The 26,668-nt window shown below is 54.8% G+C and overlaps 1 protein-coding gene across 2 annotated transcripts in view; it reads right to left on the bottom strand.

Moving 5' to 3' along the window:
- The window catches only part of SCUBE1 (signal peptide, CUB domain and EGF like domain containing 1), a 125,991-nt gene that overhangs the window by 76,359 nt on the left and 22,964 nt on the right, over window positions 1–26,668 (bottom strand). For both annotated transcript variants that reach the window (XM_025282730.3, XM_044940800.2), the window contains exon 4: window positions 356–490. In XM_025282730.3, the coding sequence (XP_025138515.3) occupies window positions 356–490 (135 nt within the window). The remainder of the gene's footprint in view (window positions 1–355; window positions 491–26,668) is intronic.

The following is a 26,668-nucleotide window of genomic DNA, read 5'->3' as shown; positions in this document are numbered from 1 at the left end:
TGGGGGAAGGGAACCAGAGAGAACGGCCACCCTCGCCCTGCCCACCGCCAGCCCCCAGCCCAGAACGGACAAAGTGGCTTCTCTGGTGGCATCTGCCCATCTGTGGCCCCAAGCCCCCTCCACACAAAGCACCAGGGACACCAGCAGCCCTGCCGCAGGAGTGGAGGGAGGGAGCGAACTGTGAGGAAACTCTGCAGACCCAACACCAGAGGCACAAAACGGCCCTCCCGGCCACCCCCAGAGCTCCCTGCCCTGAGCCCGAGGCCCCCAGAATGGAGATGCGGAGAGGCGGTTGCAGGGGCCGCCCGAGCCCGCAGGGGCAGGGCCGTGAGCGCTGAGCTCGGGCAGGACTCACCGCTGGAGCGGTGGATGCAGGTGTGCTGGTTGTCACTGAGGAAAAAGCCGCTGAGGCACTGGCACTCGTAGCTGCCCATGGCGTTGACGCAGACCTGCTGGCAGCCTCCGTTGTTGTCCTGACACTCGTCCACATCTGCGGCGAGAGAAGGGGAGGGAGAGGTCACACCTGGGCCGGAAGGGAGGCGAGGTCAGCGGGAAGGCCGTGGAGGCTGTCGGCTCCCCCACTGCAGAGCGCCGCGACAGAGGAACCCCGCGGCGATTCCCCACAACAGTACTGCATGGAGTTACCCCACAGAGGCGGACGGTTACAATGACCCTGGCCTTCCTGTGTGCCCAGCACTACTCCAAGCACCTGACCTGCTTTAACTCCTTTAACTCTCACAGAAACCCTGCACAGCAGATCTAGGTACTGGCCTATTTTACAGATGAGGAAACTGAGGGACAGAGGCCGAGTGACTTGTCCAAGCTCCCACAGAGGCAGGATGCAAACCTGGCTCTCAGCAACGGCACCTGGCCCTCCCTCTCTCTGAAGACCTGCAACCCGCACCGTCTCCCCCTGACGTGAAGGGTCTGGCCAACCAAACCCCACTGTCCACTTTCTTCAGTCACACCTCAGATTTACAACCAACAGCACAGACCTTGCTGCGAGGGAGAGGCTGGAGGCCAGGGCAGCCTGCTTTCTGCCTCGCAAATTGATTTCAAAAGCCCAGAGAAGGGGAGGTTTTTAAAAGGCCCTGACCTCTGGCTGCCAAGACTGCCGCGGAAGGCTGCCAAGCGGTCTTTCCCACTCTCTGGGAGAGACAGACCTCGGGGCCGACACTCATTTTTGACCAGAGGCTGCTGGCACAAAGGGTGCTATTGGCTGAAAAGAGTCTTTATGGAGCTCTGGTCTTGAACAGAACAGCATGTTTCAATTACCGAAGTCATAACCCCCTCCACTGTCAGTTTGTTTAATGAAAGAAGGGCTTCTTAAACCTTAATGTGCCATGTCTGTATTGTCATTTTAATAGGCAAATATACGAAACCACAAAGGCAACGTGAGCTACCGGCTGCTTCGAGCCAAGCCCACAACCCCTAATACACAGGCCTGTGCACGCACACACGCGTGCGCGCACACACACACACTCACACTCACACACACACACTCACTCACTTTGGCACTGAACTTTTTTAAACAGTTCTTTTCAACACAGCCATCTTTCAGAACTGGAACCAAAAGGATGTGAACAGGTAAAGAAAGCATCAGGCAGACTGACCTGCCCTGAACCGGGGAGGACTCAGCGCTGGCACTCTGTCAGCCGGGTCCTACTTAGGCTCGGGGACAGCAGACCACTTCACCACCCACGAGCCCACGCGGCAGCCTTTGAGGCTGACGGCGAGTCAGGTCATTACTCTCCCGTGAGCTCAAATGTCGGCCGTGTGGTCGCCAGGAGGGAGGCAGGGCTTTGAACTCTAAAAGCCACCAACAGTTACAGCTGAAATGGTAGAGGCGGCTCTTGCTGAGAGCAGGCTGAGAGGCGGTCCCGGGGGAAGCTGGGAGGGCTGGAGAGGGATTTTTCTGAAGCCCTTTCTCCACTCAACAAGTCTTACTGATGGCTCCCTAAAGGCCCAGTGTCAGGGTCACCTTGGCTGGGGGCACCTCCCCTCCACCCTGCAGCAGTCCGCCCCTGCCCACACTAGACCTTGAACAGCTCTGGGCCCTGCTCCTCCTCCTAATAACAACACAAAGCTAACCTCCCCCGAGTGGTCATTGAGTGTTAAGCACCTGATCCTTGCAGCAACCCTGAGCAATAGGTTGTGTTACTGACTCCATTTTACAGATGAGGACACTGAGGCAAAGAGAGCTGAAGTAGTTTGGACAAAGTCACACAGCTGCCTGGAGCAAAGGCAGGACTCAGGCCTGCTGTCCAGCTCCTGAGCATGTGCCCTGGGGCCCACTGGCAAAGCTGGTCACGCCAGCAAGCATGTTCAGATTCAGGAGATGAAGAACCCCAGCTGCTCTTGAAGTGAACGCAAGCTGGGTGTCACCTTGAACATGTCCATGAACTCCCCCAGCTACCAACGCAAAGCCGAGCCAGCCTGCAGGAGTAATTGAGCAGAGTCCCGGCCCCCCGAAGCTGCCCTGAACCGTCCCAGTTAACACCCGCCGGGGGCTCCGATGCCTGCAGTCCGGCGCACACATAACGGTGATGTTTGAATCCTGGAAGCTGCTCCTGGGACTCAGGCCAGACCTTCTTCAAGTCACATTCTTCGAGGTTCTTGAAAAGTCTTTGTACCCCAGCTTCCCCAGCCCTAGAAAAGGTTCAACTGGTAAAACAAAAGATAGCTCTCAAATGTGGAATTCATGGTGTGGAGACACTGCGCTCACCCCATCGTCAGTGAACGCCCTGGGGCCGCCCACTGGGCCTGGCCCACCTCCTCGCCGCACGGGAAGCTGGGAACCCAAGGTGCTGATGTCACACAGCTACAGAGCCGCGGCGGGCTGGCAGGGTGGCTGGGCCTTGGGACGGGGCTGTTTACACTAGAAGGGAACAATGACTCTCCAACACTGATGAATAATTTGAAACAAATGTGAAGCCATGTAAACATTTCTTTTCCCCACTCCCAAATGATAAAGCGCCAAGATTAAGCAGGAGAGAAGAGGGGACTGGCCCCTTGTCACTCTTTCTCCACTGTGGCCTTAGCACAGGCCTCCCCCAACTTGGGCAAGATTCCCCTTTGGGGAGTCTGGGGCCATTACCAGCTTCTCTAGCGACTGGATTAAGGGTCTTAGGCCCACCTCATACTCCTCACACCCCTGTGTCTGCAGGTCTACAGATGCGACCCCCAGTGAGGTCTGCATAGTGACCAACGGGGGCGGCTGGTCCTTGGGATGCCTGCCCACTGGCCTAGGACAGACTGGGGTCCCCTGGAGACCCTGATCAGGCCCACCAGAGCACCATGGGAAATATTAGCTCCTGGGCCCTCCTGATGGGGGCGAGCCCACTACACACTGCTCCTTGGCTCCCAAGGACATGGCATATTCCATTGTAAGAGGGGCCCCATGGCAAGGAGAGCACCCACACCTGGGAGTCCGACAACCTGAGTTGTCCCCGGCCTGTGGCCCGTGTGAGGTGCTGAGATCTCGTCCACGGGAGGAACTCAGACTGTGTCCTCCAGGAAGCCCTTCTGGAGCGCCTGAGACTTGAGCAGTCCTCTTCCTGCTCTCCAGGCGGCTCCATGCATGGAGGGGCCCCTCTGCGGGAGCCCCTGCCCCTACATGAGCATCCATGTTGACTGCAAGGCGCCAGGAGCCTTTTTATCATAAATGATAGCTCTCATGGCTGGCCAGGTCCCAGGGCCCAGGCACTATCTTAACATATCCGCATAACATATCTACACAGAGAGCATTATTCTTAGCACGCCGATTCTCAAATGAGAAGCTGAGAGGGGAAGAGACTTGCCCAGTGCTATAAAACAGGTGGAAAGGGGACAGGAAGCCCTGTGGGTCTGGATCGAAAGCCCTTCCTTACTCTCCCATGACTCAGCCTCTCCGAGTGAGGACACTTCTTGCCAGTCATGGCGGCGACAGTCAGTTTCCTGGGTGTTTAGGCTACAGTCCTCCCCAACCCGACATGCTCATGCCTCCAAAACCCAGGGCAGAAGCCCCCTCCTCCCCGAAGTCTTCCTAGTCCTGGGCGGAATCTGCTGGCCCCTGGCTCCCAGCCAAGCCGATTTGTTTCCAACTTTCTCCCTTGGGCTTGGCCGTCCTGTCTCTGCTCTGGGCTGACGACAGACCTGAGCCTCCTGCACGTCCTTGCCCCCAGCAGAGGGTCGGGCTGGCTGGTGCTCAGGAGCGGACACACGGAGGGGCACACGTGTGCTTGCACAGCGCAGTGACGGGGAACTCTGCCATAGAAGGTCAGTGCCCCGGAGCAGGACACTGTCTGGATTCCTTCTCGGCTGGCCGCGGGGCCCACTCGGGTACAGGCAGCCCGCCTCTTCAGCGCCCCCAACTCCCCGTCAATCACAGATGCCTTCACATGCACACGTGCACCTCTTCCCGGGACGCCTTCGCCCTCTTTGTCCAGACAGAAGCCCTCGCCCTTGAAATCCACCGGAAACACTTCTCCTGAAAACACTGCATCCCTGCTGCATGCCCCACTCCCCGTGAGCTGCCAGGGGCCCCAGAATGAATGCCCCTGGTCAAGCCCCTGCTCACCAGGCGGCCGGTATGTGCGACCTGAGCATGGAGGCAGAGCTCCGTGGAGGAGGTGACGGGAGCCGAGGGTGAAGGGGTCTGTGACTGAGGCTGGAAGACGAGGAGAGGAGCTGTGGAAGGTGCAGGGCACAGGTGGGGAGGGCCTGGGACCACTTGGGCGAGAGAGGATTCTGGAAGCTCCCATGGGCTGCACATCCCTCCTCGAGAAGATTCCACCAGGGCTCTCACCAACCCGGCCCTGCCTGGGTCCTCCTGGCCCCTATTTCCACCAGTCCTTCTGGCAGAGGGGAGAGTCCCCAGGGAAGACTGACAAGGCAGAGTGTCACCAACCAACCACCAAGCCTAGGGTGGAGGCTGGGCCTATGTGTATGCGGTGAAGGCCTGGAGCAAGCCTGCTTCCCGCCCACGACCCGTGATCCCCGAGCAGGCTCCCTGGGGGATGGGGGTGCGCTCCGCCTCTGAACCCTGCTGGCAGCCCGTGGTCCTTCATCATTATTTATGACCATGGCTGAATGTTCCCAGAAGGCAGGGAGCTCCTCGGCACAGGGCCTTGGCTCCAAAGCAGAGAGGAGGCCCCGTGGGCTCCGGGGCAGACGCTAGGAGGCTCCTCTCGGGAAACCCTTTTAATTGGCAACAGAAGATCTAAACGGCAGAGTGCAGAAAGGACCCCGAGGGCTCCAGCGCTGTGAAGGTCTGGCACAGAGCTCATCGTGGGCTGCCTGGACCAGCCAGGTCTCCCTCTGGAAGGCACCAGCCTGCAGCAACTCTCCACCACCCCCCCCCCCCCCACTGCACCCCCCCCGCAACCAGGAGAATGTGCTCCCTCCTGTAACACACACACATCCTCAGCTGAGCCTCCAGGACTGCTGGAGTACCCCATCTTCTGGCTCAGGGTTGGGGTGGCAGGCCAGGGTGCTGGGAAGGGAGAGTCCCTGCCCTGGGGGCCTCGGCTGGTGTGGTTGGGAGAAGACACCCTCTGAAACAGATGGTCCCAGTGTAGTCTGGGGTAAAACATATATACAGCCTGCGTGCCTTGGGGGCTGCTCCCCAGCCGGAGGCTCTGAGCCTGGTGTGCATTGACGATGGAAGGTGAGAGGGAGGGAGGGGGACTAGGGCCCCAAGGAGGCCAAGCAGGGGTCAAGCTCCAGCTCTGCCTGCCCTGACCCAGCCAGCCCAGCCCAAGAAACCCCTGCCTCCGTGCACCCTACACTCAGCAGTCCCTGAGGCTGGTGGCTCTCCTCATCGCCCTGCCCATCTGTCCCGCCTCCCCTCCCGGGGCACATCCTCCCCTTGGGTCTCCGCCTCCCCCTACAGAAGATTCCACCAGGGCTCCACAAACCTAGCCCCAGCTGGCCCGGCCTCTCTAGCCTCCTCCTCCTCAATCCCAGTGGCCTCAGTGAGGACTCTGGTGAGAACGGCACGTAGCACCCTAAGCACCAAAGCGAAGTGAAGTTGCTCACTTGTGTCTGACTTTTTGTGACCCCATGGACTGTAACCTACCCGAGGAATTTTCCAGGCAAGAGTACTTGAGTGGGTTGCCATTTCCTTCTACAGGGGATCTTCCTGACCCAGGGATTGAACCCGGGTCTCCCGCGTTGCAGGCAGATGCTTTACCATCTGAGCCACCAGGGAAGCCAAGCACCAAAGATGGAGTCCAAGCAAGGTCTCTGGGGTCAGGTGCCCCCGCCCCCCTCTGCAGTGCCCTGCATGAGCACAGCTTTGGGTGCTGCAGTCGGGAGAGACCAACCCTAGCTGTGACTTCTCCCCATTTCTGTTCAGTGTGCCCACCACTCACATGGAAAAGGCCGCCCGCACCCCCACCAGCGGCTGACGGGCCCACTCCACCGGCCCGCGTGTAGTGACGGACGTGGCTGTTTTCCAGCAGGAAGGCTTCCAGAGCTGACACCAAGGGGCTGCAGGTCGACGTGCTTCTGAAAGGCCTCCGCAGGCGGGGCTGTGGTTTGCCCATGAGGTCTGTTCTCTGGCCCAAGGTGCTGGTGTTTGTTTTTATTAATAGTTGACTGTTTGTCCTACTTTGGACCAAGAATCCAGGTTTGCAGTTATTTATAACGAGAAATTACTTCTGGATCCAGCTTTGGTTGCTTTGTGTTTCCCATGAACACTTCACAATTTGAAACAGAGACTCTGTGTTCTGTCTGAACCCCACCCATGTTCTGCCGGCTGCCAAGAGCCTACTGTGTGTCCGGCGCTGTGCCCGGCTCCGCCATCCCAGCTCCCAACAAGGGTCCGGGAACCGAGGCAGCAGCATTGGCCTGTCTCAGAAACCAAACTCAGCCTCCAACCCTGAGAACTCCCTCTTGGTCCCGGAGGACCAAGGCCCCAGCCCTCCTCCGGCTCCTTTCAGAAGGGAGGCTTAGACAGAAAGGCCTCTTGGCTATCGAGCGGCTCTTGCAAAATTGCATTTGATGAGTTAAGTGTAAATAAATGAGAACCAGATGGATTAGATTTCGGGTAAAATACACACGAGCCTTGGAGCAGCTCTGGGCCTGGATTCTGCCAGATCAGGGTTCTCCCCGAGCTGCCAGAAGTGCTGGCGTAGCAGGCAGGGGTGTGACTGGAATCTCCCGGGAATCATCTACCTCCTGGTCTGCGGCATCAGCTGGGGCCCTCTCTGGGGCTCCTGGCTTCCCAGCAGGATGGTTGTGTCCAGAAGACACAGGGTCTCCCGTTGTAGCCCTGTTCTGACACCAAGCCCCTTGGGCTAGGCCAGAGTCCAAGCTCAGCACTGGGCGATGACTGGTGGGGTCAGCTTTCCAGGCCAGCACGCTCACACCCAGACCCAAGGAGCCAGCCAGGGCGGGACAGAGCTCTCCCGAGGCTGCTGGCCCGCAGGGTCTGGTCACTGCCTCCCTCAGCTGGGGCCCCCCATTGTCTGCGATCTCTCAGTGATGGCTGAGCAGCACAGAACATCTAAGGAGTTTGCTGCCTAACTCCAACTGCTGACCGCTCCACCTTACAATCACGTGTCTTATAAACACATAGTCTATACACATGTGTCTCCCTGAGACTACTACCTATGGGTCCTGGTTCCTGCCCTGCAAGTCATGGCATCTGGGGTACAAGATTCAGTAAGGTCTTGGTATGTGACCTTGGCACTGTGCTTAACCATTTGGGGCCCTGGTTTCCTTCTCTAAAAGTCAGAGATAATAGCACTTGAGGCTGCTTGGGGGAATTAAGAAAATAATGGTGGTAAAACCCCTAGCACAGGGCTTCCTCGGTGGCCCAGTGATTAAGAATCTGCCTGCCAGTGCAGGGGACTCGGTCGGGACTTCGATCCCTGGTCGGGGAAGATTCCACACACCTCGAGGCAACTAAGTCTGAGTGCCACAACGACTGAAGCCCGCGCACCTCCAGCCTGCGCTCGGAGACAAGAGACGCCACCGCAGTGAGAAGCCCGTGCACCACGACAACAATGAGCCCCCACTCGCCACGACTAGAGAGAGCCTGGGAGCAGCAGTGGAGACGCAGCCCAGCCAAAAATTAAATACAAACATACATGGGCACTCGGCACAATGCCAGCACACACAGGGCACCGATCCATCTTCACTACTGTTGGACAAAGCTGGAGCAAGCGCTGCAGGGGGTCACAGGGTGGACACCCTCTGGGCGATGGCAAAGTCCCTCCTGAGCTGGGAAACCAACCATGAGCCTCATCCAAAGGGAGTGCTCAGTCTTGCCTCGGCCTCCTGTTCTCCGAGCAGAGCGGCCTCAGCTTCTGGAATTGCTCCCTCCTGATACAGGTTCCAGCCTGCTCACCACCTGGGTCACCCTTCTCGGGGGACCGCGACTACCAGCTGCTTAACAGTGCAGAGCTGGCTATTCAAATCCTTGGCCCGCTTCTGAATTGAGGTTTTAAATTTTTATTTATTTTGGACTGCGCTGGGTCGTCACTGCTGTGTGGGCTTTTCCTCTAGTTGTGGTAAGTGGGGGTTATCTCTAGCCGCAGTTCGTGGTCTTCTCATTGAGGGGGCTTCCCTTGTTGCAGAGCATGGGCTCCAGGGCACGTGGCTTCAGGGCTTGCAGCTGCCGGGCCTTAGAGCTCTGGCTTAATAGTTGTGGTGCACGGGCTTCGTTGCTCCGCGACATGTGGGATCTTCCCGGAGCAGGGGTCAAATCCATATCGCCTGCATTGACAGCTACTTCTTTACCACCCAGACACCAGGGAAGCCCCCTGGCCCACTTTTAAATTGGGCTGTCTTTTTACTGTTGAGTTGTAAGAGTTCTTATATATCCTAGATAGTAGACCCTTATCAGATACATGGTTGGCAAACACTTTCTCCAACTCCGTAGACAGTCCCTCCTTTAAAAAGTGGGCCCCGGGAGGTGAGTGCACCTGTGGGGGTCATGTCCAGAAACCTGGGCTCCTCTTGGGCTGCATTCCTGGGAGCTGTCACCCTGTCCCATGGCTTTTCCAGCCAGCTACTGGCTAACACTGCCCAAACCTCTAGGGCTGTCCGCTGCACCATCCTCTAGACCCAGAGATCAGCACTTGCAATCAGTTGGACTTGAATGTCCAACATGCAGGACAAACCTAACAAGCCTAACATGGCCCACGGTGAACTATCTCCACCTCCACAACGAAAGCAGAAGGGAACAAAGCAAAGCCGAGGCCCCCCTCAGCCTTCTGAATCTCAGCAAATGGCAGCACCACCCACAGCTGCTTCAGCCCAAACACCTGGGAGTCATCCGGCACCTCATCTGGCGTCTGCTTTGTGTTTGCTTCTCCATCTCCTCGGAGATGCAGAGTCCTTGGGGACAGGGACATCTTGCGTGTGGCTGTGTCTCGGGGTTTTAAACAGTGCGTGTTTGTGGACCGAGTACGGACTGAGAACTGGCTAGGGCAGGCAGCTCTGGCCTGGAGGCCCTGGCTGCGGGCCTGCCCCGTCAGGGATGGGCCGAGTGGCCCTGGAGGGGCTGCCCCGGGTGGCAGCGCTGGATCAGGGGCTGGATTGAGTGCTGGCCAGTGGGTTTGCAGGGGGGCAGAGTGAGAGCTGGCTGGAGAAGACCTAGGTTCGCTTATCTGCCTGGCACAGCCTTGCCCAGCAGTTAGCCCTACTGAGTGGGTGAGCACAGCCCTGCCTGTGGGCAGCTGGTGGGGAGATGAGGATGGAGAGAAGCAGATACCCTCAAACACTGCCAGCCTGTGGGCTCTGGTGCACAACGAATGAACAGAGCCACGTGGGACGCTTGGTAAGTGGGGGAAGCCTGCTTCCTGCCTTGTGGTGCTTTCACTCGCGTGAGGACCAAAGTCTTCAGCTGCAGAAAACCCTTCTGAGTAGTGCTTGGGGAAGCGGGTGGAGGGGGTAGGGGCTTGAAGGCAGTGGGCTGCCCCCTTGAATGACACTTCATCATTGCCCTTGGTCTATGCCAACCGCGGCCAGACCAGCTCTTCCTAATCTCTCCAGCAAGGGCAAGAGAGAAAGCTGCAGGAGACGGAAGGGAACTCCTGTTCCCTGAACCTCTGCTCCGTGTCAGCACTCCCATTACAGTGTCCCAGCTGGCCTCAGCCCGGAGCAGGAGCGGAGTGTTATAACAGGAGCTGCAAGCAGTGAGCACGGCCTGCCCTCGGTCACCGACGTGTGGGTGACGGGCCCAGGACGGGAACTGGATGCCTTCGTCCCCCGCCCTCAGGCCTCTGACAGGGCAGCTGTGAACATGATCCTGGACAGACATCTGTGGGAGGCACTGGAGCTCTGAACAATCCATTTTGATGGGGATGAGAATGGAGGACTGGAAAGAGGGAAGGGAGAAAAACCAACTAACGGAACAAACCCTGGAACCAAAGCAAGACGCTCTAAGAAGGGGAAATGCTTTTGACAAGATTCTTAATGAATATCCTCAGAAATAAAGCAGGCCCAGCTGGCTGTGATTACCCCTGTGGGCTTGGATGGGGGGCAAGGGGAGCCCCCCTGCCTTGGGAAAGACTCCACAGAGGCAAGGCGAGCCCAGGAGCTCCCCGGACTGCCCCGGTGCACACGGGCCTTCTGGTCAGTCCATCACACCTGACTCTGGCCAGGTCAAATGTCTCGCTCCCAGCGTCAATTTCCCACCATTGCTACTGCCTGGAATTCCGGAACTTCAGGCATCAAATCTTCCCAATTAAATTCAATGTTTTCTTCCAACTTCTGCTGAGTTAAGATCTGGGCCTTATCCGGCTGCTGTGGGTGCTTCCCAGTGGCCCGTTTCCTTCCTTTTTCTCAACAGCTCCCTCCCCCAGTCAGCCCTGGGACTTCTCTGTGAGTGGGGGCTCCCTTGTGGGCTCCCACCCCAGCTTGTGATGGCTCCTTCAGCGGGCTGGCAGTGAACTGGCCACTTCCTTCCGGCGCTCAGCAGTCCCTCATTGCCAGGCCCTGGGTGGGTCATGCAGACACAGTGGGACTGAGGAATGAGTCTGTGCCAGGAGAGCTGATACACTCAAGAAAGTAGCTGGCAGAGGTAGAGGGCTGACATGGGCACCAGGGAGCTTTGTGGAAAAGGCAGCCCTGAGCCTGGCTGAGCATCGCAAGGACTGCCGTGTCTTCCCAAGGCTGCCCCTCTCCCTTTCCAGGCCAGGCTGTGGCATGACTTTCTCATAGCATAACCACCCTCAAGAGCTTAGCATGGGTCCCTATCACTTGTCCAATAAAACTTTCATTATTCAAAAATGTGAATGTATAAGGAATTTTGAAAAACAGCAGGGGAAAAAAGATCAACAAATTTATACTCTAGCCACAACTCCTATCACGAGCATCTATTTTATTTTTTCATGTGCTGAGTTTCAGCTAGTGGTAACGAATCACTCTTTCGCCCTCTTGCCCTTGAGAGCGTGACCCTTTGGCCCTGCTTCACTGAGAGCTGAGTCAGCGCCTTGGGCAGGCTGGGGCTCAGTCCTGGCTGCCCTTCTCACTGCCGCTGTCCAGGCTGCAAGGACCCCCTGCCCTCGCCTCAGAGTGCTGTCTCTCTTCCACTCTTAGTGAACTCCCCTGGGAGGGACACGTCTGGGCGGCTGTGAGGGACTTCTCTGCAGATGAATCCCCAGAGGCGGGATTCTGGCACAAACCTTCACATCCTGGCTGCTGGACCCCTGTTACTCTACACAGTTCCCTGGCTTCCCACCCGAGAGCACGTCTGCAAGAACCGCCATTCCATCTGAAGTCATCTTTCTAACGCCCTGTCTCCCCCAGAGAGCTTTCATGGCACACGTGTTTGTGTTCGTTCATTCATTCAACAGGCAGGGAACAGGGAGTGAGCATGTCGTCAAGGCTGCCCCCAGGGAGCTGCCCGACCAGGGTGAGAGAAGGGGTGAGACCAGGTAAGACCTGGGATTGGGAGGCCAAACTCGGGGGCTGCGGAGCCTCTGTCTAAACTGCACAAGGACCGGCTCAGGGAGAGCTGTGTTTGGGGATGGGATGCCTGCCATGAGTGTCTGTGTGTGTGTGAGAGAGTGTGTGCGCGTGCACACCCATGTGCATATGTTTGGTGAGGCTGGAGCATTAGTTAGGGCCCTGGTGGCTGTCGAAGGAGGGGGCGAGGAGCCAGGCTGGCGTCTGAGGTGCCCGAGGTGCAGACAGAGGAAGTCTCCCGCCAGGCCTGCGTCTGCCGGTCTGGGTCTCCATGTCTCAGGCTCGGGGAGCAATGGTGTGTGCCTCTGCTGACTGGCCGCCATTTCCCACGCCTCTGTCTACTCCTCCTGAGCCCGCACTCCTTTCTGACTGAGCAGGCCGCCATTTCACACACCTCTGTCTACTCTCCCTGAGTCTGCACTCCTTTCTGGCTTAGCCTCTTCAGCTCCAGGCTTTGCACCTGCCCTTTCCTCCTCCCCTCGCCCCATCCCTGTCCCTGCTTGGCATGGGGAGATGGCCCCCTCCCCGCCAGTGCTTCCGGCCAATGTTAGTGACACCAAGGACACCGAGCTGTGAGTATCACTGCACAGAGCCTAGAGCTCCCCGAGGGTGGGAGTCGCATCTAACTCATCTCCCGATCTCCTGACTGGTAGGTGGGGGCACTCAGGGGGCAGCTGCTGACCAGAGGTTACAAACCATTTCTCCCAACCAGATGGCCACCCTAGCAGCAGCTCTCAGTCAGGGCCCCCACATCCTGGACTCAGATTCCAGCCCCACATCTTGGCTACGTGATCACACATCAACAGCGACAAAAGTTCTGATAGGATCTGGGGCTGGAAGCGGCACACAAACATCAGTGCATGATCCTAACCATATATGGTCAGTTCTGCACACAGATGACCTCAGACAAGAACATTAGGACCTGAAAGCTGTTGACCTGTTGGGGTGGCAAGCTAATGGGGGAATTATCTTCTGTCTTGTCTATTGATTTCTTTGAGTGTTTCTGTATAATTATTCCACGTGTGGAAGATGGGTAAGTAAACAGACTTTTTCAACTCTGCTTGAGGAGCACTGTGCCTCTGGTTGGTCCACGGGCGGGGTGGGGACTGAGTCACGCTGCCAGGAAGGCCAGGCAAGAGGTGCTCAAGGATGAACTGGAGCGCTCAGGGCAGCCAAGAGGGGGCGTCCTCCAAGGCGGGAGGAGCACAGAGGGTGGGGACAGGCTTCTCATTTGTGGGGTGAGAAGGCAAGGCTGGAGTGGTAGGCAGAGCCCCGAGCACGAGGAGCCAACTGCCAGGCTGAAGACCCCAGACTCCTCCAATGGGAAGAAGGGCCCCAGGAGGATCCCATTCCACGGGGCCTCCGCCAAGGCTCCTCCCAACAACTACACCGGCAGGTGACCCCTTGGCAGCCAGCACATGAGCCAGGGCGGGGCAAGGGGCCCTGGGACCCTCTCCCACCACTAAAGTATCACCTGAGGGGTCACTAGAGACCCTAGACCAAGCAGCTGGGTGGCTGCCAGGGCCACCTGCTTACAGACAAGGAGTGCCAGTTGGGCACCAGCCCTCTCTGCTGGCTAGTCTATTTCCAGCTACATGTGGCTGGGGTGAGGCGGGTGCCAGGGAGGGGTGCGGGGGCAGGCGAGGCAGGGGGCTGGCGAAAGGCCACGATACACGGTCTGTCGGTGCTGGGAAAGGATGGTCGCTGCAGCACGTGTCTAGACGCAGCCCGGCCCGGCCCACGCCCAGGGTGGCCCCCGTGACCGCCCAGGCACGGGCTGCTCCAGAGTAAGCAAGCTTATTGGCAGAGGAAGCGCTGGGTCGCAGACTTTGGGACTCCCTTACTTGCTGATAACTCCCATTTTTAGGCACACAGTTCAGTTCTGGTCTGGGGTATATGTTTTGGTGGTAAAGTATTTTTAAAGAGCTTTCACAAGACACTTATTTTCTGTTTACTTCTCTGAATTCTGACCAAGACCTTGGCACATGGACTGCAAACAAGAAAGACGAAGGGACGTGTCTGCTTGTCTGTCCTGTCCTCGGCAACTGGCTGTTTTTCTTTGCTGTTTATGGGCTCAGCCTTCTCCACCCTTGGACAGAGCAGGACTTTTTCCCCAGGTCACCACACTGAGCCCTATTCAAAGCCGGCACAGGGCGACTGACAACAGATTTCAACCATGTCCTACCAACAGGAAGGGCCGTCCTGTATTGTGCTGTGGTCTCTGACCTAAAGGTGCCACCCAAGGGTGAGCAAGAAGGAGAGGCCGAGGGGCCTCCTGATGCCACAATGCCCACCTCGCTCCATGCCTACAGCCTCCTCCCAGGAACACTGTCATCCTTCTTTTCGGGATAAGAAGAGTGAGCCTAAAGAGCTGGCTGCAAACCCCTGCTGGGAAGGGAGCTTGGGCCAAGGGTGATGTGTCTGTTCCCAGGTCCTTGCTCTTGGCTCCTCTAGAGCAGAGACCAGAAGGAGCTGGGCCTGGAGACAGGATGGGACGGGGAGCTCCACGCTCAGCCGGCCGCAGGGGCCCCACTCATGTGGGCTGTTAGGAGACACCCTCTGCCCTCTCCCAGTTCTCGGAAGGTTTGAGAGCCCTGAGCCCTGCTCCTGGGCCAGGCTTGTGTATGTACCACTGTCAGACCATGCTCTCCTGGGCAGTCAGCATCACACCTTCTGCCTCCTTCCCTGGCCACCCACCTATCCCTCCATCACACAGATGGGTCTGCGCTGGGCCTGGGAACACAGACCTAAGGCACTTTGGAGCCTGGCCCTCCAGTACCTCCTGAGGCAGGAGAGACCCACCCCTGGGGTCCAGGGACAAGCCTAGGAGCTCAGCGCTGAGGCAGAGGGCAGCCTGGGAGGCTACAGGCACCCAGGGGTACGGTGTGCAACTCAGGGAAAGCTTTCCAGAGGGGCTGATGCCCGAGCTGACATGTGACAAGTAGGGGTCACAAAGAATTAATGAAGAGCACGGGGAAGGGTGATCCGGGCAGAAGGAACAGTAGGTGTAGGGTACTCCAGAGCAGGAAAGGGGGGTGCATTTAGGAAAACAGAAGTTATTTGACGTGCTGGAGATTACAGCTCTGAGAAACAAGGAGAGAGGTAGATGGGGACTGCATCTGGAAGGGAGGAGGAGCTTGGCTACCATCCCTGGGGACACTCTATGCCACTAAGACATCCAATCACGAGCTGGCAGAGGGAGAAGGACTCTGACAAAGCAGCCAGGCCGAGGGGTTCCAAACAGGGCCCTGTGGGGTTGAGCTCCCCAGAGAGTGGGGCTCTCATCCCTGCCAGTCTTGCCTCCCATTTCAGCCAAAGCTGTGTGACCACTGTGGGATTCTGCTGGAAATAAAGGGTTCTGCTGCTGGACACAAAACCCCACAGAATCTGAAAACCATTGGTTGAATCCCACTCCTTACCTCACATGTGATGGGGAAACTGAGGCACAGAGAGGGAGGGAGTTTCCCGAGGTCCCCCCACAAGTCCATGGCCCAAAGAGCCTGATTCCTGGCCCACTGCCATGCCCCGCAGCACTTGCCTGACCCCCTTCTATAAGAAGCACCCGAGGCTCTGCCCAGCCTTCCCCCCAGCCCCCCATCCTGAGCTGGCTGCAGGCCTGAGGCTGGAGAAGGCCACTCTACCCCCAAAACACACCTGGGTCTCCATCACCCCACCTCCCTGCCCGCTGCAGGAGCTCCCTGGTTCTGTAATGATTTGGGGAAAGAAGGACGCCCATTTATAAAGATGCACACTGAGTCCACTCTGTTTCTTTTTCTCAGGCCAAAGAACTCCCATCAGATTAACAGTTGTAAAAAGCTGGGCAGAGAAGTGAGTCTGAATCCAGCTTGTCCTCCGATAGTGACTCCCTCCAACCAAGTGTGTTCAGACCACATGAATGTGGGCCAAGAACAGGGACCAGTGGGGAGGGAGGGCAGAAATAGGACAGAAGAAACCTCCACAGTTTACCTTGAAAAATATTGGTGTTTATGGAGTAAGTATTTGACTGTCTGAAACTGTTTAGTTTCACATTAAAATGGTCAGCATTTCTTTTTCCCAGCAAGAAATGCATTTGCGCTGTTGAAGTATAAAGACAAATAAACAGAGGCGAGTCGAGCCTTCGTTAGGGGTTCAGGGAGCAACACATTGTCTCCAGCTGTCCTCCAGGATGAGAGGGGGCGCCTTCAAAAGGGCCGAGGCGCGGCCCTTTCATCCTGCCGGGGAACAGCCCGGCGCAGGGAAGAGCCATGACCGCCACACCACCGCGGAGCATCTGGGCGCCCACGGTGCCTTCCTCCCACACATGCAGCTGGGCTCCTGGGCCCCACTGGGCCCTGCAGAGCTCCTCTCCTCCTCTGCTCCCTCTGCCTGGGGGCCTCTAGTGTCACCCAGTGTACATCTGATCCTGCCAGACAGGCATCATGTTCATTTTGGAGACCACAAAACCGAGACTGAGAAAGAGGTGACATTGTCCAAGGTCTCAAGGTGAGTATTGTGGTAGAGCTGGGACGGACAGCCCTGATGCCACGTGGCCCATGTCAATGGATGAGCCAAGAATCGGTGCAGGAGGAAGGGGCAGGTTCTGACCGGGGAGGGTGGTGGGCCGTGGCTCACTGGGCAGGAGCACTGTGTGGAACATGTGGGGCAGTCCCCACCAAAGGACTTCACACCCAGCTCAGGCATGAGGCTCATTTCCCCATCTTCACTAGCTCAGAAAAGACATCCATTCTCTTTAAAAAGTATCCAAACCGCACACTAGGAATAAGTGCTAATTAGGTAATTCACATCTGTCGAGCCCTTGTTGAGTGCCAGGCACGTGCTCTGGAAAGCTTATCTCATTTGGTCTCTGCATCATCCCTGTCAAATAAGCGCTGCTATTAGCCCCACCAAACAGATGAGGATACGAGGCCCCGAGAAGTGAAGATACCTGCTCAGGGTCACAAAGTTGAGTGATGGATCCAGGATTCAAAACTATGCAGGCTGATTCCCAATGTTCCTCCAGGACTGGGAATACGCCATTCATCTGCAAACTGGAAGCTCCCAGCCCAGGACGCAGCACAGGGCAGGCATTCAGGAGATCTTCTGAGATGAACGACTGTTAAGAGCTCTCAATTTTGATGCCATCTAGAAGCTCTCAGTTCAGTTCAGTGGCTCAGTCATGTCTGACTCTTGGCGACCCCACAGACTGCAGCACACCAGGCCTCCCTATCCTTCACCAACTCCCAGAGTTTGCTCAAACTCATGTCCATCGAGTTGGTGATGCCATCCAATCATCTCATCCTCTGTCGTCCCCTTCTCTTCCCGTCTTCAATCCTTCCCAGCATCAGGGTCTTTTCCAATGAGTTAATTCTTTGCATCAAGTGGTCAAAGTACTGGAGCTTCAGCTTCAGCATCAGTCCTTCCAATGAATATTCAGGACTGATTTCCTTTGAGACTGACTGGTTGGGTCTTGCAGTCCAAGGGACTCTCAAGAGTCTTCTCCAAAACCACCGTTCAAAAGCATCAGTTCTTTGGTGCTCAGCTTTCTTTATAGTCCAACTAGAAGCTCTAGGCTCTCACATTCCCCTGAACCCCAGACCTGATTACCTTACAGACTTGGAACTTGTATATCATATCTACTCAGATGACTACTAATTATGTCAAATTGAAGTTGGCCCAACAGACTCTCGGAGAAGGCAATGGCAACCCACTCTAGTACTCTTGCCTGGAAAATCCCATGGACAGAGGAGCCTGGTAGGCTGCAGTCCATGGGGTTGCTAAAGGTCAGACACGACTGAGTGACTTCACTTTCACTTTTCACTTTCATGCATTGGAGAAGGAAATGGCAACCCACTCCAGTGTTCTTGCCTGGAGAATCCCAGGGATGGGGGAGCCTGGTGGGCTGCTGTCTATGGGGTTGCACAGAGTTGGACATGACTGAAGTGACTTAGCAGCAGCAGCAGCAACAGACTCTCAGTCCACGCTGTCCCTACTCCACAATCTGTCCTCCCGCCAATCTTCCCCAGAAGCTACAGAGTAACTCCAAGCAAAAACCAGCAGTCACTCTTGATTCCTCTTTACCCCTTACTTCTCACATCTAATCCATCATCAGTCCATTCTGGCTCCATTTTCAAAACATACATGAATTCAACCACATCTCATCACCTCCATGATTGTCACCCTGGATGGGGCCACCAACATCTCTGATCTAGACCACCATAATGGTCTCTGTCTCTTATTTCCCGTTAACACATTCTCTGTGTAGCAGCCAGAAGGCAAATCTATTAAGATGTCAATCCCTGGTTAAAATGTCCCATGGTCCCAGCTAATTTTTTTTTCCCCAGCTAATTTAGAATAAAATCCTAACTCCCTTCTAGGGCCTGTAAGACCTGACATGACCTGGCCCAGCTCCCTCCTGACCTTATCTCCAGGCTTTCTCCTTTCTTCCAGATCCTCCAGGTACAATGACCTATTCCCAAACTCACCCAACTTGTCCCTGGCCCTGGCCACTGCCTTTGTCCTCCCCTTTTTTGGAGGGAAGATGATCTTCGATGGGTAGCTTCCTCCTCCTCCTGAAGGCCCTTCACCAAGTCCCCTCCCTGTGAACACTGGGTGACCTCTGTAACTGCCTTGATAGGCAAAGCTGGGTGGAAGTGCCTTCTGAGAGCAGATTGTAAACCTGCATCTTGTTCTCCTGGGATCCAGACACTATGCTGTGAGGAAGCCCATACCACCCTGTGTGGACAGACCACACCAAGAGGCTGCCCAGAAGTGTTCTGGCTGACAACCAACTTCAACCATAAGACATCAGCAGAGAAGTCTCCAGATGATTCCAGCCCCCATCAAGGCATATCCAACTTCAAGACTCCCCAGCTGAGGCCCAAACACCGAGCAGCTGAGACAGCCATCCCCACTGCATCCTCTCTGAATTCCTGACCCACAGAATCTGCAAGCAGAGTAAACTGGTGTTTCACACCACTGAATGTGGGGAGGTTTTTAACGCACCAATGGTCACAGGTGTACCACCCTCTCCAACACGGTTGCCCTGCTCAGTCACTTCCTATCACAGAGTTGTTGTTCAGTCACTCCATTGTGTCCAGCTCTTTTCGACCCAATGGACTGCAGCACGCCAGGCTTCCCTGTCCTTCACTATCTCCCTCAGTTTGCTCCAACTCATGTCCATGGAGTCAGTGATGCCTTCCAACCATCTCATCCTCAGTCACTCCCTTCTCCTCCTGTCCTCATTCTTTCCCAGCATCAGGGTCTTTTCCAATGAGTTGACTCTGCATCAGGTGGCCAAAGTATTGGAGCTTCAGCTTCAGCATCAGTCCTTCCAATGAACATTCAGGGTTGATTTCCTTTAGGATGGACTGGTTTGATCTCCTTGCCGTCCAAAGGACTCTTCAGAGTCTTCTCCAACACCACAGCTCAAAAGCATCAATTCTTGGCCGTTCAGCCTTCTTTATGGTCCAACTCTCACACTGGTACATGGCTACCGGAAAAGCCATAGCTTTGCCTATAGGGACCTTTGTCGGCAAAGTGATGTCTCTGCTTTTTATACACTGTTCAGTTTTGTCACAACCTTTCTTCCAAGGAGCAGGCGTCTTTTGACTTTGTGGCTGCGGCCCTATCACATTCGTGTTATTACTTTTCACTGCAGGTGGCCTGACTGAACCCACTTCACTGAGTTCCGTGCTTCCTTGCGCACCGTCTCCCCCCTGCGCTTGCTGCTTCATTCACCACTCAGTGTACCTTCAACATTTAAAGCTTGCGCTGGTACACAGCAGGGCTTCTGAACACTTTTTTGAATAAATGAATGGATGAATATTGGATGGAGCCTTATGTCACCTGTGGTTTGAGCCGTGAACACTTCTGGGTTTCTCGTGAATCTGGGGGTCCCATGACACGTGCTCCATCTAATTCTCCTGGATCGCCATCACGTGCCCAGCATGGATGTTTGCTGAGCCTGAGGACGTAGGATACAAGGCACTTCTTCAAACTCATTTATTTGTTCATTCTATAAATATTTATTACATGCCTGTGATTTGCCAGACACAGCACTCGATTCTGAGGAGGAAAAAGGAGAGATAAACAAGAGAGCTTCTGCCTACAGGGGAAGAAGACAGAACTCCAGCACAGAGCCAAGCGGAGGTGTGTACAATGTGGTCACAGAAGGCTTTGGAAAGAAGGGAGACGCAGGGACAGGGGTCACAGGGAGCAGCGCTGAACAGGAGGGATGGAAGGATGGTGGGTGTAAGGCCTGTGGGGCCAGAGGGCACAGGTGGGTGAGGATGAGAGGTGAGGAGAGGAGGCCGGCAGTGCCCTGGCCCGAGGGGCCTTGGGAGCAGATAAAACGGGTGCTGCTGTGAAAGCGACAGGAGCCACGTGAAAGGGTTCAGTGATCACAGGGCTCTGTGAGGTCACATGGGGAACACAATGTCCCAAAGAAGCTCAAGGGTGACAGAAGGCTCTTGCATAGGTAGCAAGGACCTGCCTGGGAGGCAGTACAGATTTTGGGGAGCTCTCCAGAGCAACTGCTGCCCTCATCCCCTTTAGCAGGCCACCCACCAGCCTGGGTTGGCAGATGCTAGGATTTCACAGAGTCCCAAATTCACAGTGGGGTGGGGGGCTATCAAACCCCCAATGATCCGGACCAGCCTCCCAGAGTGGGGTCTGTTTTGGGTGCCATGGGGAAGGGGTAGGCAGTAGCTTACAGGCTTGAACTGGCAAACGAACAGATCTGGGCCCTGGTCCCAGCTTGACCACTTACTGGCTGTGTGACCTTACATGGGTCACTTTCCCTTTCTGAGCCTCAGTTCCTCATTTGTAAGGAGGGGATACTAATGGTTTCTGCTCAGGGATGCGTGAGGACCAAGTAAGAGAATGTCAGCACAACATCCTGGACGACTCCAGGCACACAGGAGAGACTTGGCCAAGGTCCCCTCACCTCACCTAAGAGGAGCCGACTACCTAGCATGAGGCCGGGCACACAGTAGGTGCTCAAGAAGTGTTAACGGGAACATCTCGATCTGCTTAACAAAACAACTTGTCTGCTGAATCTGGCTGCAGATGACTCCTCTTCATCAGGGGAAAATGTGCTGAGAAGCAAGTCCGAAATTCAAACTGTGAGCAACTTGAGAACCGTATTTTTCAGTAAGTCAAGATAAAAACTGGGGTCGCAGAGAACATCTGGCTAAGTGAACTAATGGCTTTAGGGGAAAAGGAGACTTGCTTTGTGGAGTCGGGAAAAAATTATCCACCGCTGGTTTTAATTTAGGATGAAAAAAAACCTTATTCTATTAGCCTAAATATTGCTCTTATGTCCAATTGCATGGAGTTTGGAATAATATTTTTCAAACAGAACTACTGCTATTTCAAGTAATTACAATGCTAAAAGCAGTCATTTGGGGTTGAGCAAGGATCTCATCATGGTTTCAATTCCCTCTGGTGTCATTTTCTGTTATATTTGAGAAATTCCTCAATAAAGATGTCAAATAGAAAGAGGGTTTTACTCCCCAGAGGACAGATTTGGCCACCCTCCAGGACACGGTCCCAGGCAAGCCATCTCCACAAGAAAATAACCTCATTTGCTCAAAAGAAAAGAAAAGGTTCAACTGTGAAAACCCAGGCAAGAAAATAACCCTTCAGCCATCAGCCTCATTTCTCCGATGAGCTCGGAACGCTTTTGAAACAGTGCTGACCAGGCTCGGTTCCAGCCATCATCATGAAGGAATTCAGTGGTGGTTGAGAGAGGGATGTTCCAAGCGGACGAGACTTCTGACCCAGGCTTTTGGAGACAAAACAGGAGATGCAGACAGGCCTGACTGTCCCTGACGGGTGATGGTTGTGGGGTGGGGCTCAAGAGTGGCTGACCGGAGACGGTCAGGGCTGCACAAAGCAGAGAGATTGCAGAACACAGAGCCCTCCCCAAACTCAGTCAGCTTCTCACAGCACCCAACACCCACCGAGGGCAGGCCTTGTGCTGGAGGCTCTATCAGGCAGCGTGACACAGTTCCTACTGAGACCAAGCGGAGAGCTAAATGACTGACAGGCTGTGAGCGATAGAGAATGGTGGGGAGTGTGGCGATCAGGAGTGTACACACGCTCTCCCAAGAGGGGCCGTGATGCAGATCCTCCCAGTTGCGGCTGTTCCCACAGGGAGGTGCCCCTGCTCTCGGCCTCATGCCTGGAGGGTCCCCGCTTTGCCGCTCCTGTGGCTACAGCCCTCCCCATGGAGTAAGCAGTCCACAGGCGGTCACGGCACCTGGGTGTTTGAGGCCCCCCAAATTCCCTGTCCCACCCCCCCCCAAACCTGTCTCTTCTCAGAAGGACAGATAACAGGACCAAGAAAAAGGGAAGATGGCTTCGGGGCAAATGGCCAGGGCTTACATATTCAGGTTAGGGTGCCCTCAGGTGCCTTGTGGTGTAGGACAGGGCCAGGGGTGAGAAGAAGGGATGGGGAGCAGGTATTGCCCATGCTACCACTTTCTGGCACGAAACTCCAAAAAGTCCTAGAATTCTAAATTCCACTCCAGCCTTCCAAGTCACGAGGAAGGGATGCTTGTCAAGGCAGAAGAGATTGAACATATTTTAGATCGAAGCTTCTTAACAACCTTTACATATCTGGCCATGTGGGATATGCATTCCTGCCCCACACCCACAAAGTCAGGGATGGGGGGATTAGGGCCAAGCAGAAACAGAGCTGGAAATACTGAGTTTTATGTGACATCCCTTGATTTATAAATGTGGACAAATAATTCAATCCCCACCGCCATCATCATCACATCAGCGATATGGGGTGAGCGGGAGGGACACCAAGCACGTTCACGGGCTGGACTGTGGGCGGCGAGCCTGAAACCTCTGCAGCAGTGTGACTGATGCACCCTGACCCGCGCAGAACCTCCCAAGCAGTACGCTCAGCTCTCCAGGTCTACTTTCTTATGTAACTGGCACAGTGACCCTGAGACAGGTATTCCTGACCCATTCTGCAGTTAGGGGAACTGAGACTTGGAGAGTCTGAGTAGCTGCTCTCAAACCATAAAACTCATGAGTAGCGGTGACAGAATTTGGACCACATCTTCCAACTCCATTAAGTCCAGCTTCCTCACAGCGTGACGGTTTCAGCCAGTATTTACAAGCCTCTGAGATCCTGACACTGAGCTGGGCACATTTTCAGCGTTTTGTGGGTGAGAGGGTTGTGGCTCTGCGTTGTCAGGCAGGGCTGGAGCCTGTTGGAACCGAGGTCTGACTTCTCCAGAGCTGGAGTTTTGACATGAGAAGGAAAAAGCCCAAACATCAAGACGTCTGTTGGAAAGCGTCTGCCCTCAGCTAAAAGCAGAGGAGCAACAGAGAGAGCCTTTTCTCGGCTGCCATATGCATGAGTTAGAGCCGTAAGAAGTTGCAATCTGTGCTCAGAGGTGGGGGTGGGGGAGTCTTACCCAGTTCCTTAAATTAATCAGTATAAAAAGAATCCACTATGGAAATCACATTGTTAAAACCAAAACCTGCACAGACTCCATTAGTCTGGAGGTGGTGGGTATACCTGCCCACCGTAACCAGGAGTATGGGTGCTTACAAGCAGGTGATTCTATCCAGGTAAGAGAGGTGTGATGAGATGGGGAGGCTGTGTGTGTGACACAGCCGGGGAGTGCAGACAGCAGGCCCGGCCCCCGTGAGGTCTCGGAGGCGTCAGACCAGCCCACCGCGATGCATCTGGTCTGAAGGTCGGCCAGGCTGAGTAAGGCCCGTGGCATTTGCGTGCTCCGTGCCGGCCACTCTCTGGCTGGCCAGCACCCACGACCCCACTCAGTCCTCTTGAGAGCTCTATAGGACAGTGACTGTGGATGCAGTTTCTGGGGAGGGAACAGGCCTAGAGGTGAAGTGGCCAAAGGTCACACAGCTGATAATTGACGAACCAGGGTCGGAGCTCAGAACCTGCAGGTCCGAAGGTCTGATCTCTTGACCACTGGGGATATGCCTGCTCCTGTCAGGATATGCCCGACAGGCAGACTGTCAGGTCTGTCTTCACGGACTAATTTGTTCCTGAAACGTACTCTATCATCTGAAAAAAGGGGCCAACAACCCGGAAGGTTAAATGTTTATGCTTCTTGGGAGGATTACATGAGATAAAATGTGAATAATACTGAATATGGTATCTGGTACAACAAACGCAGTCCAGCCTCAGTTCTCTCCAATCTCATCCAAAGCTCTGACTTCCTCTGCAGCTCTACCTCCCACCATTCCTCCCACTCCCCCCCGAGCCCAGCCTCAAGGAGCCACCCACGGCTCTCCACACAGGCTCTGCCCTCACCCCTACCTTTGGAGATCCTGTTCAAGGCAACTTCCTCCTTGAAGTCCCCCAGAGGAGTTAGGCACACTTCCCGCCCACCCCCCAACTCCCACAGCCCATGCAGGGTAACTTCATAGACCCCTCTGGGCTTCCACAGTCTGCTGTCCAGACCTCCGTTTCGGCACTTTCTTTGGGTGTAATTACATGTTTACAAATCTGTTTCCCGTAACAGCTAATCTGAGATCCAATATGCATTAAACAAAAACAGGCAGAGGAACTGAAGACGGATACACCGCTAATTCTAGAGGAGTTTCAGAGCACTGGGGATGCCCAGCTTCCTAGCATGCATGCTCAGTCACTCAGTTGTTTCCAAGTCTTTGCAACCTCCCTGCATTGTAGCCCGCCAGGCTCCTGTGTCCATGGGATTCTCTCAACAAGAATACTGGGGTGGGTTGCCATTTCCTCCTTCACAAGCTTTCTATGCATACACCAAAAACCCAGCTGGCACGATAGAAGGTTTACCCAGCCCTTCCAGGAGACACTGCATCGAGTGCCATCAGATCAGATCAGATCAGTCACTCAGTCGTGTCTGACTCTTTGCGACCCCATGAATCGCAGCATGCCAGGCCTCCCTGTCCATCACCAACTCCCGGAGTTCACTCAGACTCACGTCCATCGAGTCAGTGATGCCATCCAGCCATCTCATCCTCTGTCCCCAATCCTTCCCAGCATCAGAGTCTTTTCCAATGAGTCAACTCTTCGCATGAGGTGGCCAAAGTACTGGAGTTTCAGCTTTAGCATCATTCCTTCCAAAGAACACCCAGGGCTAATCTTCAGAATGGACTGGTTGGATCTCCTTGCAGTCCAAGGGACTTTCAAGAGTCTTCTCCAACACCACAGTTCAAAACCATTAATTCTTCGGCGCTCAGCCTTCTTCACAGTCCAACTCTCACATCCATACATGACCACAGGAAAAACCATAGCCTTGACTAGACGAACCTTTGTTGGCAAAGTAATGTCTCTGCTTTTGAATATGCTATCTAGGTTGGTCATAACTTTCCTTCCAAGGAGTAAGCGTCTTTTAATTTCATGGCTGCAGTCACCATCTGTAGTGATTTTGGAGCCCAGAAAAATAAAGTCTGACACTGTTTCCACTGTTTCCCCATCTATTACCCATGAAGTGATGGGACCGGATGCCATGATCTTCGTTTTCTGAATGTTGAGCTTTGAGCCCTGGAATGTGAAGTCAAGTGGGCCTTAGAAAGCATCACTACGAACAAAGCTAGTGGAGGTGATGGAATTCCAGTTGAGCTATTCCAAATCCTGAAAGATGATGCTGTGAAAGTGCTGCACTCAATATGCCAGCAAATTTGGAAAACTTAGCAGTGGCCACAGGACTGGAAAAGGTCAGTTTTCATTCCAATCCCAAAGAAAGGCAATGCCAAAGAATGCTCAAACTACCACACAATTGCACTCATCTCACACGCTAGTAAAGTAATGCTCAAAATTCTCCAAGCCAGGCTTCAGCAATATGTCAACCGTGAACTTCCTGATGTTCAAGCTGGTTTTAGAAAAGGCAGAGGAACCAGAGATCGAGTGCCATAAAAAAATCCAAATAATCCTTTTGACCCAAAAGTTCCAGGAAGACTTGCTAAGGAAACAGTTGGGAAAATAAGAAAAAATGTTTTATGCCCAGAACCACCTCTGGGTTCTGATGGCAAAATCAAACAAACAAAATAAGCAAACAGTGTGAATGTCCAACCACAGAAGGGTGGCCAAGTCACCTACAGTAATACTGATGCCTGTTTGCTGACTGTACTCACCAAGCACCAGCCGCTTCACTGTGCCATTTCATCCTCACACACAACCTGGGGAGGCCGACAGCATGTTATTCCCGTGGCTGTCAGGGTGGCGGGAACACCTCCCAGGACTGAGCGCCCTGGGGCTTGCACACTTCTCAGCTGCCTGGACATGATCGCAGTTACTGCTCACAGCAGCATGTGAGACAGCTGCTCTTCACAACCTCCCTTTACCAACAAGACACTGAGGCTTGGAGATGTTAAGAACGTGTTCACGGCCACGCCACACCCCTGCTAAGTCCATGGTCTCAACCCTGAGGCTCCAGCTGTTGTTCCCCAGGTCACTCAGCAGCTGACAGCAGAAGATGGCTGGGGGGACAGGAGCACCTGTTTGAGACCACGAGCTTTCTACCAGGAGCTGTTCCTCCGGCCGTGGACCACAAACCCCCTCTGTTATGGGTTGAATTACATCCCTCCCAAGATGCTGAAGTCCTGACCCCCAGGACCGGTGAGGGTAACCTTCTTTGGAGATAGGTTACTGGCAGATGATCAAGTTAAGATAGGTCAGCAGGGTGCCCTCTAATCCAACAGGACTGTGTCCTTAGGAAGAGAGGACATTTGGACACTGAGACAGGCATGCAGAGAACAAAAATGATGTGAAAACAGAGAGGAAAGTGATCTACGTGCAAAGGCAAGCCCGAGG

The sequence above is a fragment of the Bubalus bubalis genome, chromosome 4 (genome assembly GCF_019923935.1).
Source record: "Bubalus bubalis isolate 160015118507 breed Murrah chromosome 4, NDDB_SH_1, whole genome shotgun sequence".
In the NCBI taxonomy this organism is placed as follows: domain Eukaryota; kingdom Metazoa; phylum Chordata; class Mammalia; order Artiodactyla; family Bovidae; genus Bubalus; species Bubalus bubalis.
This window is presented reverse-complemented; position numbering and strand designations above follow the sequence as displayed.